Source organism: Puntigrus tetrazona, chromosome 25, assembly GCF_018831695.1.
Source record: "Puntigrus tetrazona isolate hp1 chromosome 25, ASM1883169v1, whole genome shotgun sequence".
Lineage (NCBI taxonomy): Eukaryota > Metazoa > Chordata > Actinopteri > Cypriniformes > Cyprinidae > Puntigrus > Puntigrus tetrazona.
In genome coordinates this window covers 4,351,920-4,366,965 of record NC_056723.1, presented here as the reverse complement: position 1 = coordinate 4,366,965, position 15,046 = coordinate 4,351,920, and the positions used below count along the sequence as shown (strand labels likewise).

The window sequence follows — 15,046 nt, the reverse complement described above, 5'->3', positions numbered from 1 at the left end:
GCCCACACCCTGTGCACCTCCGGCCAGGCCTGAGTGGACCGGCAATACCAAAAGCTTCTCCTTCCAAACAGGACAAAAAAAAAATCAATGCATCAGTATTCGCCAGTGACAAGGCAGAGGTTTAGAATCCTGTTGTTGGCGTGGGTTAGACTAAATCAGGACTGCCTATAGCAACCCCTCTAATTTTTTTTTCCTTCACTATACATCTTGTCTGCATTTCCCAGCTAGCTGTAGAAGTGTCCCATCTCCAAGTCATCTCAGGCTAATCAGTGGTAGAGCGCATGGCAAAGCCTCTCAAGATCTTTGACAAAGGGCTGGAAGAGGAAGCTACACCAGAAGTCACATCTCGGTAACTGCAACAAATCATGCGTGGTAGATTAGTCTGAAAAGCGTTGTTGGTTCTGTGAATGAGTCTTGTTTTAAAGTCAGTATGTGTGCGTATTCTATGCTGTTTGTGGATTTTGAGTTTATTTGTTTTAAGAAAATATATTCAGGTCTTCCTAGTCTTCATTGAAAAATAAGTGCTTTTCTGTTCAAGAAACAGTTGTTTGTTATCAATGGTGTTTAAAAAGGCATGAATTATGCAAGCAGCTTTCTCAATTTCAGAGATGCACATTGCATAATGAGTGTCTGGTTTTTTTTTGTTGTTGTTGTTGTTATTGTTTTTGTAATTCCAAACTGCCAAATTCTTTAGTTTTGTTTTTTTTGGAAAATAATTGAAATATCCTCTTACTGTGTTTAGTCTGAATATATTGGACTTGTCCTATCCCCATTTTTCCAAAACCTTTTTGTTTCTTGAAAAACAATAATGACTAAGTCACAATTTGCTGTCTTAAACTTGAGGGTTTGATGTATGAGCCAAATTCAGTAATAAGGAAACAACAGAAAACCCTTAATTAAAGCACAAGCTTTATTGCAGATAACTTAAGCAAACGCACTAACAACCTATTAAGAGACTTTTTGAGCAAATTTTTCAAAAAGCGCTTAAATCTTTTCTGTTCGTCTTTAAATTTTTCAACATCCTGTAAAATCAAAGTGGGAAGCACTGTTTATGACAGTCTTCTGTTGGTTTTTGTTGGCTTTTTTTGTTGTATCGCGTTGTATCGCATAGTATCTTATAATGTCCCAGGTAACGTCTTAAGTCTTAAAAGTAATGCACGGCTGGCACCTTTTATGTTATGTTAATGTCAGGCCATTCCAAAAAAGCATATCCCTTTTAGCTTTGTGAGGATAGCCGCTCAGGCTAGGATTGAACACATATCAAATTCCACGTATCCGTTTAGGGCATCTTAGTAAGTGCTTATTTTGACTGTATGTATACAGTAGTGCACATTTATTCAAGATTACTTAAAAAGAAGCATAGGTCATTCTGGCTGTTTAAACATGAGAGAGAACCTACCACAACATGGATTCTGTTTGGGATGATGTTTACTGTTTTGTTAGTTTTGAATGATGGATTTATCTTGATTAGTCAGGATTTCATGGCTTTAAAACCCAGTTTGTGATTCTTAGTGGATGGGGTCTTGGTTATATCAACAATGTGCTGCAATTTCTCACAATCTACTGTGAAAATTCACATACTTATCCTTAATACATTCCCATAATGCCCTGTTACCCTTTGAGCCAAGACTGGGTAATAACGGATAAACATTCATATCATGGCGTCCATTGTGGCATAACATACCGACGTGAATATTTAAGGCCTTCCAAAAGTCACCATTGTCAGTCTTGAGAATATTTAAAGAAAACTACTTTTATTCCTTCTTGTACAGGTGCCCAGAGTGCCTTCAACCTTTTACATACTGAATTTAATTTCATAAACTGGTCCCATTTCCCTCTCTCTGTAAAAGTCACTCAGTTAACCTTGATTAGAAGCACATTTGTTGTAATTTCATTTGGTTAAATTGAAATGGTTTTAGTGATGTGCTTGTGTTGGTGTAGTCCTGTCTGTCTTTACTTAATCTAGTTATCTGCTGTGAAGTTAAAGAGCCCCTTCAGAATAGGTAAGCTATATTTTAAGGAGTTGCCTTGAGCTTTTTAATACTCTGAACAAAAGTATCTAAGTGGTTGCACAAAATTGGTCCTTATAATGTGTTTTAAATGAATTCATTGGTTTATCAGAGCACTCTGTGCTACCAAAATATTAGGTGTGTGAAACTTGTGACAAAAAAAATGTGTTTTTTGGATTGACATTCATTGGAAAAAAGTTCTGGAAGTTTAGGAAGTCATGGTTTCCTGTCTTTATGCACTTTTATAGGAATGTCCTAAGTATTACTCATTTCCCCCCCCAAAAAAATACTTAAGTGTCTGCTCGTTTTAAGTTCTTTTGTAGTGTGTGATTCAAGAGATTTTTTTTTTCTCGTGTATCACAAAACAGGACTGTTCAGGCCAGTGACTATTACTTAATGTCATACATAACACTCTGCTCTTAAAACAACTTGCACCCTTTCTTATTAGCATCATGTTCTTCATCTCTCCTTCGGTCACTGAGTTAGAGTACTGGACTTGTACCTGAATCAGGTATTTAGATTTCAGCCTTGACTATTAGCAAGGCTGAGCGGATCAAAGAAAACCTGCAATCTGATTGGATAGACTCAAACCCCCAGAACACCAACCTGTCCAATCAGTTCAACAAAAAGCATGCCTTCTTATGCAAATTTTTTATAAGTTTTGTCAAACTTTTTTAATATGCATTTAGTTTTGAGTTTATTTTGTAAAGATTTTTATGTGAACTTTGTGTCACTTTCCTTTTTACATGTCTGGCGAAGATGATGCCAAAACGAAACAGTATACATATGTACATCTCTTAAATACACTTGCATTTGTTTTGTTGTTTAAATTATGAACAATATACACTTTCACAATGGCATCTGTAGAAAATAGTTTATTCATGTACAGTTACAGATGGGAATTATTTGCTGGCCACAATTCTGGGCTCTTTGGAACATGGAAATGTGGCGTTTCAGCTGTGTATGAATCTCATGGACCGTTACTTTCATTCAAGTCTGCCTTTGCTAGCACACCATGCTGAATGTTATTGTTATCTTGGGGCGCGGGGCGGGGTGGGGGTACCAGTGGTTGTGAGAAGTTATGGTCTTCAATGGCTTATCTTGCAGAGTGCATGTAATCTGTTGTGGGAGGGGCCTTTAGAAGTAAGGGGAGGGAACTTCTGAAAGCCACACATTCAAGTTCTTAAGTCAGTATACCCAAAGAGACTGCAAACATTTTGCTGTTAGGAAGCCTTTTTATATGCATTCGAGATACATATCATTGAATTTTTTTTTTTTTTCCCCATCATGATTGATTTCTGCTCTAGCTTATGGCTCCGATGGGAAAAGCTTTTTAAATTGTCTATATGGCTTTGTAATTTTGGTTCTAGAATTTTTGTAAAAGGCGAAAGGTTGAGTTTACATTTTATGCATAAAATCGAAACATTTTCACACTCATTCCAGCTGTTAATCCTGTCACCTTGATCTTAATAGTGTGTAGACCATCCATATTCTTTATGGTGCGTTATAATTCCACAGTGACAATGAAGTCATTGTAATTTTAATGTAGTTTTTGTTCACGTTTCATACTATTTACTCAGTCATGATTGTGGCCTTCTCGTACTGTTGATGCATTTCATTTCTGTAGTCGTGACTTTCCTGGTGTTGTGCACTGTGTGTGAGCGAGTGTGTTTGAGCAGGTGTGTGTGTGTGTGTGTGTGTGTGTGTGTGAGCGTGAGCGTTACCTCATCTACAGTCAACTGTCCAATTGGAATACATTTTTGTTTACGTGTGCAAAAAAGAAAAATGACAAAAAAACAAAAATCTAAAAAATAAAAAATTTAAAAAAATCTTCCACTTGATGAAACACAAAACAGGATACATTGTAGCGACATGAGTTATTTAAAAAAAGAAAAAAAAAGAAAAAGTTCACCTGGTGTGCTGAACTAAGTGTAAATGGTTTATTACACAATATGAATATTTGTAAAATTGTTTGTATTTTTTCATAATAATTTTAAAAAGGAGTGTGTTTATTTTTTGACTTTTTTCTGTTACAGAGCTCTCTCTCTCTCTCTCTCTCTCTCTTTGGTCTTTTTTTTCCTTCTTGTTTGTTCGCCTGACATTGTGAGTGTGTCAGTTGGTTCTTACCTCTCCTGTATTGAGCCTGTGATGAGTCCTTTGTATGCAGTGTTTTGAAAATACTGTAGGGAACATGGGAAGAAATTGATATTAGGAGCATTTGATCAATTTGTATTTATTTATTTTATCATTTTGTTAATAAATTGACAAAGAATATTGGCTCCCATTTGTCTTGAATTCAACGTAGCTTTATAGAATGACCAAATGAAGATGATTAAGGTTCGAGCCAAAAGATGGATGTTGAGCACAAGTGCAGGTGAATCATGTGCTTTCCAAAGCTTTAAGCTGTGTTTAAGGACTACAATACAACACTGTAATTGCTGTACGACTTGCTATTTTTCTTTTAAATGCAGCAGCTTCACAAGATATTAACCAATAATATAATTTAACTCATAAATCGAAAATGTGCCATGGTACCAACCTGTAGGATATTCCTGAAGCAATCTATGGCACATTTAAGACTATTAGATGTGAATGCTGAACATTTCTTTGATTGTTCTGATATCATTTAAAAAAATCGAAATTACTGTAATTTCAATAGTAAAGGAAGAACACGGAGATAGTGCTATTGCTCAATTCAGCTTCTTTTTGTCATCATAGTGGTGTGTATACGGCGATATTTCATTATATATTTGCAATTGTTCTGCTGTCAAAAGCTCCATTTTGTTATGAGCGGCGTTGCCATAGAAACAGAAATTTCAATGTACGTGAACAGCTCCTAACAGAATGCCAAAGTCTAATTACGGTAATTCTAATATGATTCAGTCAATGAAAGCTTTTCAAACTGTAAACTTAAAAGTATAACGCTTACATAAAAAAGCAAAAATGCATTGTGCATCGAAGACTGAATATTATCAGCAAAACAAAATTTGAATGAAGGCTTTACGTTACGTGGTTTGAAAAACAGAGTGAACTGTGAAGTGAAGGATAAAACTTAAATTATTATAATTTTAATTAAAAAAAAACTTGGCACGCAGCCGCTGCGTAACGTTCTGGAGGCGCGTTCCAAAAGCGAACGCGCGCGAAACGCTGCCTCGCACAACTTCAATGACAATCTAACGTTAACTTTCCCTTTCCTGAAATTTCGTGCCCGGTCTGCACAAACGCCGCTTTCTTCCGTTTTCCATGTCATTTCCTGTAATAAAAAGATGGTGGTCATAGCAGAGAGAAGCAGCTGACTGTGGTACAAACATTTGGAGATGATAAACTTTGCATCGCCCGGGACTAGTGAAATCCCCCCGTGCCGTTGCGTCACCGCCGCGTTTCTCGGAGCGGCCGAAGGCGAGACGCTCCGCGGCTGAAGAAGACCACCAAAGACCCCGCGACGCACTGCGTATATTCTATAGACGGTGAGTTACACTCACTAGCCAATGTGGCCAATGAAAATGGCTTCCGAAAGCGTTAGGCAAATTGCCAGTTGCCTTTCAGAAGCTAAACGCAGGCGGAGGTGCAGAAGCGCCGCGTACCGTCATTGTCACCGCCCGCGCTTGAGCTTACGTGCAACTTCTAACTCACAATGTCTAGAAGAGCACAACTTTGCAGCAGTTTTGTCTTTCAACGGAGCATTGTTACCCTATTTGTTTTTCTGCACTCGTCCCTCGCACGGCTCGGGTAGTTTGTGAGTGACGGCCGGCTCGACCAATCAGAGCGCTGCGATCCGACTGAAATATTTTGGAAGTAAATTCTGGATCGGAAACGTCAGCAGAAACCAGAGTCAGGGTTTCTTGCGGTCACTTTCCGTGTTTGCGGAGAGTGCTGTGGGGTTGTCGCGTTTTTGTATGTTTTTCAAAGTTTGTAGCTATATGAACACCCATAAACCTATAATAGCATGCAAAACTGAAAATGTTATGACAATGTAAAGCCAGCATGACGTCACTGTGCTCTACTGTAAAAAAAGGATAGCACGTAGCAGACATAATTTTTTTTCCCATTATATAAGTATTTCGGGTTAAAAACAATATAAAGTCTGAGATCTCCAGTTGTTGTTTTTTTTTTATACATTGCAAAATATGAGTATAACATTTGTGTAAAAAGTTTAACTCATTCATTTCTACATGTCTTGGTATTTTCATCAAAAAAACGGATTATGCAAGTTTGTGTAAAATTTGTTGTTATCCAGCATGATTTAAGAATCGTCTGACAAGAACCAAGGTCTGCAGTGTTAAAAAGGAGTTAATATGGTTAATGTCAGAATTGGCAAACTGCAAAATGTTACATATTTTATCTTCATTCTACAAAATATTTTTCTTTCTCTGCATCTTTCAAGACATAAAAACGTATTTTTCAAGCCTTAAAATAACATTATATTTAGTTTTTATTTAGTGTATATAGGTGTTATGACTGATCCCCGTTTCTTCTATGTTTTTTTTTCATTTTGTAATCAGTTCTCACTATAAACTAGCTTGCATATTAGTGGTTCTTAATTAATACATATAAAGCATATATTAAAGCTCATTTTATTTTAACATTTTACATGACCACGTTGTAGATCCCATATCTGCATTTAGCAACTACATTACTAACTAGATTCAATTAGATTGAATTTATTTATCATTTAATTCGGTATAAAAGGTTTATTAAGGCAATAAGGTTATTATAGTTAGTAATAGTTTGTTATAATAAGAATTGGACCTTAAAATAAAAATGCCTTTTAAACCTTAAAGTGTGATGTGTATATATATATTTTTTAGTTTTTGATGTTCTCTTTATAACATCTCTTAAATTTGCTGTTTTAACAATATTTATTTCCCCCCTTTTTACATTAGTTTTAATATGTCGAAGTGAAAGGAGGCACACAGGGGTCTCTCCTTCCTGCCCAGATGACAGATGTTCCAGAGCATTCCTCCATGGAAGTTGAGGCCGAATGCAGCACCAGGTTAGCTTTACAAAGTGTTTACAATAGCAAACATTCATAGAGCCTATGCATAAAAAACTGTAGTAATACGCAGTTTTTCTACCTATTTACTAGTGCCTCAAATGAGAAGTCAACTGAAGAGCCAAAGAAAAAACGAAAAGTTGACCATGAGCATTCGACCAGTTTTTGGTGTAAGTATAATTTTCTTTAACTTTACACACAAGTGTTGCGTATGTCAGTGGAAATTGTTTTTGCTCATTTCTTATTTAATATAACATGTACAGTCTGTGAAGAGTGCAAGAAGTATTTCTTGGAGGAGTGCCCTACCCATGGGCCCCCTGTTTTTGTGCCAGACAACCCTGTGGCATCAGGGGTGCCCAATCGGGCAGCTCTCACTGTACCTTCGGGCATTGAGATCCACCGAGATGGTAATAAAGTGGATGTCTGCTGCATGGATGAAAATATACCAAAGGGGGCGCTGTTTGGTCCTTATCAAGGCCAAATAATGGCCTCGGATAAACCCTCAGGGCCATTTTCTTGGATGGTAGGTTATGTTGTACGTGTAAACACCATTTAGCATAGTTGTATGTATTTTTAAGGCAGGCGCAAACTATATTTACATTTCAAATATTTATTACAGATTGTTGATAAGGACAATAAATATAAATTCATTGATGGGAGTGATGAAACTACATCTAACTGGATGAGGTAACAGCATGTAATTGACATCTACTTCATTAATATACAGAGCTTGTGTCGAAAATGTTGTTGTTTTAGACGCTAATTTTATTTATTGTTCTCAGGTTTATTCTGATTTCTTCTGATGAGAGTAAAAAGAACTTGAGTGCGTTTCAGCATGGGGAAGATATCTACTTCCGAGTGTGTCAGAGACTGGCGATGGGCGAGAAACTCTGTGTGTGGTACAGCAGCGAGTACATGAGGCGACTACAGAATGTGTCTCGGGACAGCATTGACCGCAATCTGGACACAGGTGAGACACCCCTTGCTGGTGCATGAGCCAAAAAAGACATAAAAATTTAACAGTTTTAAAACAGGTCAAGAGTTAAGGAATCTCCAAAGACACTTTAAAGGCCTGCTAATAGAAACACAACAGGGCTGAATCCGGATGTGGAGACTTTTGAACTGGAATAATAATAATATATTCTTATAAAATCCTAACGGCACTTTTTAAAATTTGCATTCGGTTGAAACATAGTTTAGTATAAGATAAATAGTTTAGTATAAGATAAAATATAACATTTTTGGTTTACTGGATGTGATCTGTTGTTGAACACTAGACAAGACTTTGAACAAAATTAAAACAGTATGAACTATAATTAAAATAGTTTACCCAAAAACTACATGCTCATGCCAAAATACAAAAAGCACAATCTTTAAAGAATCCTACTGGTAGCAGTTTTCCTTTCAATAACCATTCATGCAGGCTGAAAGTTGAGCTTCAAAGGGGGTCCAAAGGCAGTAATAAAAAAATAAATAATAAATATATTTTTTTGCGTCTTCTGAAAGCTTTCTATGAGCAACAGACCAAAATGTTACTTTTTTCGTATTGAACATTTTTGATCAACAAAAAAAGTACCCAGAAGAGATGTTCCAGGCCTTCAGTGGTTTAACAGGTAAGTAAAATAGGATTTATATACTTTTTTACTTGTCCTGCATTTGCCATAATTAATATTGACCACAGTTTTTTTTTTAATGCCAATAGTGTTACATACATTAACAATAACACTTTTGTATTGCAGGAGTAAAATTAGAAGAACAAGAGGAGCCCAAAGGTCCAGTGTTGAGATCTGCAATGCACGGTAGACGAACCCTAAGCAAGCATGGAAGTGATGAGGCAGAAAACCAGCCCCAGGCCAAGAAAAAGAAGATTGACCTCATTTTCAAAGATGTCCTGGAAGCATCCCTGGAGGCTAATCAAAGTCAGAACAACCCTCTCAACAGCACCTTGTCTTTTCAAAGAGCAAGAACAAATGTCTGCCAGGTTTTTAGCCAGCCTGAAGCGGAGTGTAAAGAATCCGTCTTCGCCTCTGGATTGGGTTCCATGGACCACCAAGAGAGTGGGTTTGATGCAAAATGCATTAAAACGGAAGAAACAGAAGAAGAGGCCACTCTGCCCGGCGAAGGGCCATCAACATCTTTCTGCCCAAACTGTGTGAGGTTAAAACGACGAATCCGTGAGCTGGAGGCAGAACTGCTCCGCCTCAGAGGACAGGGGCATCCTGAAATTAAACCTTTACCACCATCTGAACCACTTCCTAGTGAGGACCTCAGAGGTAGGTTTGCCCCTGGGATGGAACGCTACCATGGATGAGAGCCTTTCTGCAGTAGATATTGATGATTTATTTTGAAACATATGGCTATATAGACAGTTTTGCCTCATAGTCAATAAATTACTGTTGACATTCTCTTGTTGTTTTTGTTGTGATTGCCAGATTTGTTAAAATGTTTCAAATGGAAGTGCACTCTTAATTAAAAGTTTTAATAAAATAATTAAGGACTGCTTTCTTATTGGAGCCTGGTACTAAAGTTGGGTTTTGAAATTAAGAATGTTTGAATGTAATTGTACTTAAATATGATTTGTATTAGTGTGTTAGTTGATGTAGAACTTGAAATATTGTGAACTGTCTTAAGAAGGTGTGCTTACAATAAGTATAAAAAGTCTGAAACCTTTATTCATGCCAAAACTCTAAAGTAAATAACTTGGTTTAATCTTGCTTTGTGTTGGCTTTCAGTATAATTTTGTTTACTCATTTGTTGTAGACACGATGACGCCCATCCCAGCGGTGCTTGAGGAGGACGACCAGGATGTTGATTCTGCTGATGAATCCATTTCTGCTGACCTTATGGTAGCTACAGATGAGTCTTCAAAACTCTCGGTGGGCTCAGGTCGTCGGATTCGTCGTTTCAAACAGGAGTGGCTAAAGAAGTTCTGGTTTCTCCGTTATTCGCCCACACTTAATGAGATGTGGTGCCATGTGTGCCGACAATACACCGTCCAGTCCTCCCGCACCTCTGCTTTCATTATAGGCTCCAAGCAATTCAAAATCCACACCATTAAACTTCATAGCCAAAGCAATCTGCACAAGAAGTGTTTGCAGCTTTACAAACTTCGCATGCACCCAGAGAAAACAGAGGAGATGTGTCGTAATATGATGACTCTCTTCAATGCTGCCTACCATCTAGCTTTGGAAGGAAGGCCATTTTCTGATCTGAGACCCTTGGCGGAGCTCCTCAAGAAGTGCGACCTCAAAGTAGTAGATCAATACATGAATGAAAATGACTGTCAAATTCTTATCCAACACATTGCACGAGCATTCAAAGAGGATTTGGCAGAGAAGATTCGCCTATCACCCTTTCTAAGCATCATAATGGATGGACAGAATGATGAACTCTTAGCTGACACTGTTGCCGTTTATGTCCAGTTCACCACCACTGATGGACTTCCTGCCACAGAATTCCTTTCCCTACAAAGGCTTTGTGGAGGCAATGTTGAAGGGTACCTCCAGGCTGTGGATCGTGCCTTTGGTGTCCTTGGTCTAAGACTCCAGGACATGCTAGTTATTGGCTTGGGAATAGATGGCTCAAACCTCACCTCTAGTCTGAGGGCAAAAATTTACATAGCCATACGAAAAACAATCCCTTGGGTGTTGTGTCTACCTGTGATGATCCATCGTCCCCATTTAGAGGTTCTGGATGCCATCAGCGGGAAGGAATTGTCTTGTTTAGAGGATTTGGAGAACAACTTGAAGCAACTGCTTAGCTTCTACCGGTATTCTCCACGTATGATGGCTGAGCTGAGGTCGACAGCACCAACTTTGTCTGAGGAAACTGAATTTCTTGGGGATATAAGGGCCGTCCATTGGATCATAGGGGAGCCCAATGTTCTCAATGCCCTAATCAAAGACTATCTGGAGGTAGTTGCTCACTTGAAGAGCATAAGCAGCCAAACTCAGAGAGGTGATGCTGCTGCCATTGCTCTGTCTCTTCTACAGTTCCTTTTGGATTATCAGTCGGTGAAGCTGATCTACTTTCTGTTGGATATCATTGCTGTCTTTTCACGACTTGCTTTCATCTTTCAGGGGGACTATCTGTTGCCATCACAGGTGGATGCAAAAATTGAGGATGCCATTAATGAAATTGGTCAGTTGGTGGACTCCCCCGGAGAGTACCTACAGGAGTTTGAAGACAACTTTCGGGAGAGTTTCAATGGCGTGGACCTCAAGAACTTAAGGGTTGCCGAGTCAAAGTTTCAGTCCATTCGAGAGAAGATCTGTCAGAGAAGTCAAGGCATCCTAGCCCAACGTTTTGATCCTCGCAGTCGCACAGTGGCCCAGGCTTGTCAGATCCTTGACCTGGCCACATGGCCTCCTAACAGGGACAATCTTGGTGCATATGGAGAAGAGGAGATCCTTGTGATTTTTGACCACCTGGAGACTATTCCTTCATCTGGCCGTGAACTCTCTCAAGAAAGAATAGATGCCCGAGGAAGCCTTGTAGTTGAATGGAGGGATCTAAAAGCTGATTATTGTAGTTTAAATGGTTTTAAAGAAGTAGTCAGCCACATCTTCAGATACAAGCAACGCTTTCCTCTTCTCAATCACATCCTGCAGGTTATCAGGGTCTTGCCAACGTCATCAACATGCTGCGACAAAGGAAGATGCTCGTTGCAGAAAGTGCGCAGAAATAGCCGTTCCAGACTGACTCTGGATCAGATCAACGATCTGCTCACCTTGGCCGTTAACGGACCACCTATTGGGAGCTTTGATGGAAAGCGAGCATTGGACAGCTGGTTTGAAGAGAAATCCGGGAACAGCTATTCGCTTTCAGCAGAAGTCCTAAGCAGAATGTCCACCGCCGAACAAAAGTCAGTGTTGCACAATATGGATATGAATGCAGAGTATTATCCAGATATTTGACTGATCGGTGCCAATTACTCAGCCAATATGATTCCAAAAAAGCCATCTCATTGGAAAAGGGCTGGTCAGGACTATAATGTGATTGGCCAAGTACTTTGACACTGGCCCTGCTGCTAAAATGGCCTAGATCAGCGTCTTCTCTAAGAGTCGGTATTAATGCCTTTGCAGGTCGCAGGCACATGAAACACTTTAAAATGTTCATGCAAATGGTTGTGATGTGTTGATATGTGTTTTTGTCCAAAGAGATACTATTTTCAAGTCGTGAGGATTGTTGCCTTTAGGTGAATGTTCGACTGAGCACCATGTCATCAGGCTTTGGTGAGTGAAGCCTCATACAGTCTTTTTTAATCTCTGAAAATGTCACCTCCTTGAAAAAACAGATTCAACTCTATGTTCTGGAAAAACAGATTTATTATTATATCTGCAAGATAATTTGAGCAATCATTCTGTATTTGTATGTAGACTTGTGTGTATGGAGATGATATAATTTTTATAGCATGTTCTTATGCTGGTTACCGCTGATTGGAATGGAAATAGCCACTATTTTGCCATGCATTATATTCCTATCATAATGTTTTTAGATACTCTTTAGTTAACCATTATCTTTTAAGGTTGTGTAAATCTTGATTTGATAACATGTTGATGTGCCATAATACTTTATGCAATCGGGCACCTCTAATGTGCAGTTTACACCCAATCTGATTTCGACATTTCAAATATATAGCCTAAATATGCAGGGTTTTAAATGCCTTACTGATAGAAAAAAAGATTTCTTGTTTTTTAGCATGTGCTGGTGTTTGATTCCTGGTACATGTTTATATGTACTGCTATCGGCAGACCCCCTTATTAGCCACTTCAAATTCTATCAGTTAAATTTTCATGTTTGAAGCAATTTTACTCTGATACCACATCAAAGCAACAAAGATGTTTACTTTTTAATGCTGCAGAGGTGGTCTAAGTAGTCAAATGTTTACTGAAAAATTTAAACAATGAACAGAAAACACTTCAGTAATAATACCCCAAAATTCATCAATGTCTGTCTCAGCAATACTTTTCATCCAGTACAAATGCTTGTGCATGACGTCACCACTAGTAGGCGACACTGTACGACAGTTTACCTTTGGATGAAGTTTTGTAGTGTCTGAAAGAATAGCACTATTTAAATCAGTCATACAAGAACAAAGCTTTTATATTTTGATTGTATTATTATGTGCATTCATGTAATCTAGCAGTGCACGTGTTATGGTTAGCGCCATATATTTTTCCATATATTTTTACTTGTTAATTTTGCCTTGCCTTGCCACTAAATTCCATCATTTATACATGTGCAATATATATTTCACACTTAAATTGTACATTCTTAACTACAAGCAAGTCTAATACTTAATAATAATATTCCTTGAAGCAAAACTGTGGGATTCTGAGGTTTCCAACATGGATTCACAATTTCTTTTTTAACCTTGTTCTTAAATTTCCGTATTTTTATCTCGTTTTAAAAATTATTTCTCAAGATCAAAAAAGGAGTCGCCAGTAGATTTATTGGTAATTATAAGGCATTTATAATAGTAATTTTGTTCAGCGTTGCAATTGAAATTTAACATGTTCATTTTATTCATACAGTTGTTAAGGCATTGTTATTATCAGTTTAGAAAATATTGTAATCTGTGGTATATCTCAATTTATCCATTTTAAATGCATTAATATCGAAGAGTATTGATTGCTCTCACTGTATACATCTGTGCAAATTCAAAAAAGAGCAGTTAAATGAAGTCTTCTCTAAAATGACATTAACCTTTAACTTTTCACATGTACAGTTAAGGCTGGACTACCTTCCGTGTGCTACAGCGTTTCACATTAATCCAACTGAAATGGCTTGTCTTTATTTTAAAATAGATTTAGATTTTGCACGTCCGAAAATTTAGCATGTGTTTAAAGCTTCAGAAAGCTTGTATTTTATGGAAATAATTATTTCAATAAATTCCTTTTTTTATTCTGTTTTAACAAATGTACATTTTAAAAAGACGTATTTCAAAAACAGTGTTCTACCCAAAAGATTATTCTCATTTAAGCTAGTTTGCTATTTTTGTTAGCATTTAATGTCTCAGCATACCCACATCTGAACTCATTTGATGTAGCAATAGAATTGTGTTAAAGATTACTAAGTGAGCTGCCAAAAATTGAATCTTTGCTTGTATGTATGTATGTGAATGCTTTTGAATGTTACCTCACAGTGAGGTATGTCATCGAGTAAATCTTCTCATATTGCGCTGGGAGTTATACGCCATAGCTGTGTGAAAGAAAACATTTGCTCTTCTTCAATGGTGATTTCTCATAAAATGAGCCAAAGTCGAGCCTGATTTTGTTTAGTTAAGGCTTTAATGTGTATTTTCCTTTAATCAAATACTACACGTACCAAATGAAAATGTCTACATTCATAATTTTGTATTTTCTTGTCATGTAAACACAGTGATGTGCGTTGTCCGTATCATGAATTATTCTGAAATGTTTTCAATGTTTTTATGTGGGAGACAGCAGGTCTAAGGCCTAAGGAACAAAGTTACTTCTGATTTCAGTTTATTTTCAAACAAAGTAGTGAATGGTAGCTCTGTATATTGATTCAGTTTTTTCTTGAAGGAAAATATGTCATTTGCTTGCATTCTTACACCTTTTCTTCCTGAAAACAACATAACACTGGAAACTCAAGAATATGAACTACATGTGAAATGGAGAATGAAACCTGGAGAATGTGTACATGTATTATAGAAACCCACTTAAAACGACAGCATATGGAATCTATATTCAACAAATAATGGTTTAATAAAGTTTTTTTTTTGTTATTTCCTTGTCATGGTTCTTTCCTTTAACTGGTTTGCTTGAAGAAATAGTTCACTCATAAAGACAATTTGCTAAAAAAAAGTTATTCACACTCAGGTAACCCAAGATTAATTTTCTCTGCAGTGAATGGGTGCCGTCAGAACCCAAACAGCTGCTTAACAACAAGTAAGCTTGTAAAGGTGCAATCTAATGCATTCTTCAGATAGATGACTTTTAGGCTGTATTATGGATTTGTGTAACTGCTGTCATTTTTGTTGTTTGTATAATTTATGTAATTATATTTGGTCACTTTC

General features: G+C 37.4%; 1 protein-coding gene and 1 long non-coding RNA gene across 4 annotated transcripts; one reads left to right on the top strand and one right to left on the bottom strand.

The window, feature by feature from the left end:
* Positions 1-644: 644 nt before the first annotated feature.
* Positions 645-5,453, bottom strand: LOC122330589. The gene is made up of 2 exons (XR_006248036.1): positions 5,319-5,453; positions 645-4,189 (listed from the first exon to the last, which is right to left on the bottom strand). It is a non-coding gene; the product is annotated as an uncharacterized LOC122330589 (long non-coding RNA).
* On the top strand, positions 4,458-14,755 carry prdm11 (PR domain containing 11). 3 transcript variants are annotated; one of them, XM_043227737.1, is made up of 8 exons: positions 4,460-5,476; positions 6,893-7,002; positions 7,096-7,172; positions 7,266-7,525; positions 7,622-7,689; positions 7,785-7,972; positions 8,742-9,275; positions 9,763-14,755. In XM_043227737.1, the coding sequence occupies exons 2-8, from the start codon at positions 6,947-6,949 to the stop codon at positions 11,916-11,918; spliced, it is 3,339 nt and encodes a 1,112-aa protein (XP_043083672.1). In that variant the 5' UTR covers positions 4,460-5,476; positions 6,893-6,946; the 3' UTR covers positions 11,919-14,755. The 3 variants fall into 3 exon arrangements, with proteins under 3 accessions (XP_043083674.1, XP_043083673.1, XP_043083672.1); XM_043227739.1 differs by lacking the exon at positions 8,742-9,275 and having other exon boundaries at positions 4,458-5,476; XM_043227738.1 differs by lacking the exon at positions 7,266-7,525 and having other exon boundaries at positions 4,459-5,476.
* Positions 14,756-15,046: the final 291 nt, after the last annotated feature.

Excerpts from the sequence above, each read along its gene's own strand:
- prdm11 (XM_043227737.1), top strand. The coding sequence starts at position 6,947 with ATGACAGATGTTCCAGAGCATTCCTCCATGGAAGTTGAGGCCGAATGC. Across the intron at positions 7,003-7,095 it reads GAGGCCGAATGCAGCACCAG|TGCCTCAAATGAGAAGTCAA; the intron begins GTTAGCTTTACA and ends CCTATTTACTAG. Across the intron at positions 7,690-7,784 it reads ACTACATCTAACTGGATGAG|GTTTATTCTGATTTCTTCTG; the intron begins GTAACAGCATGT and ends TATTGTTCTCAG.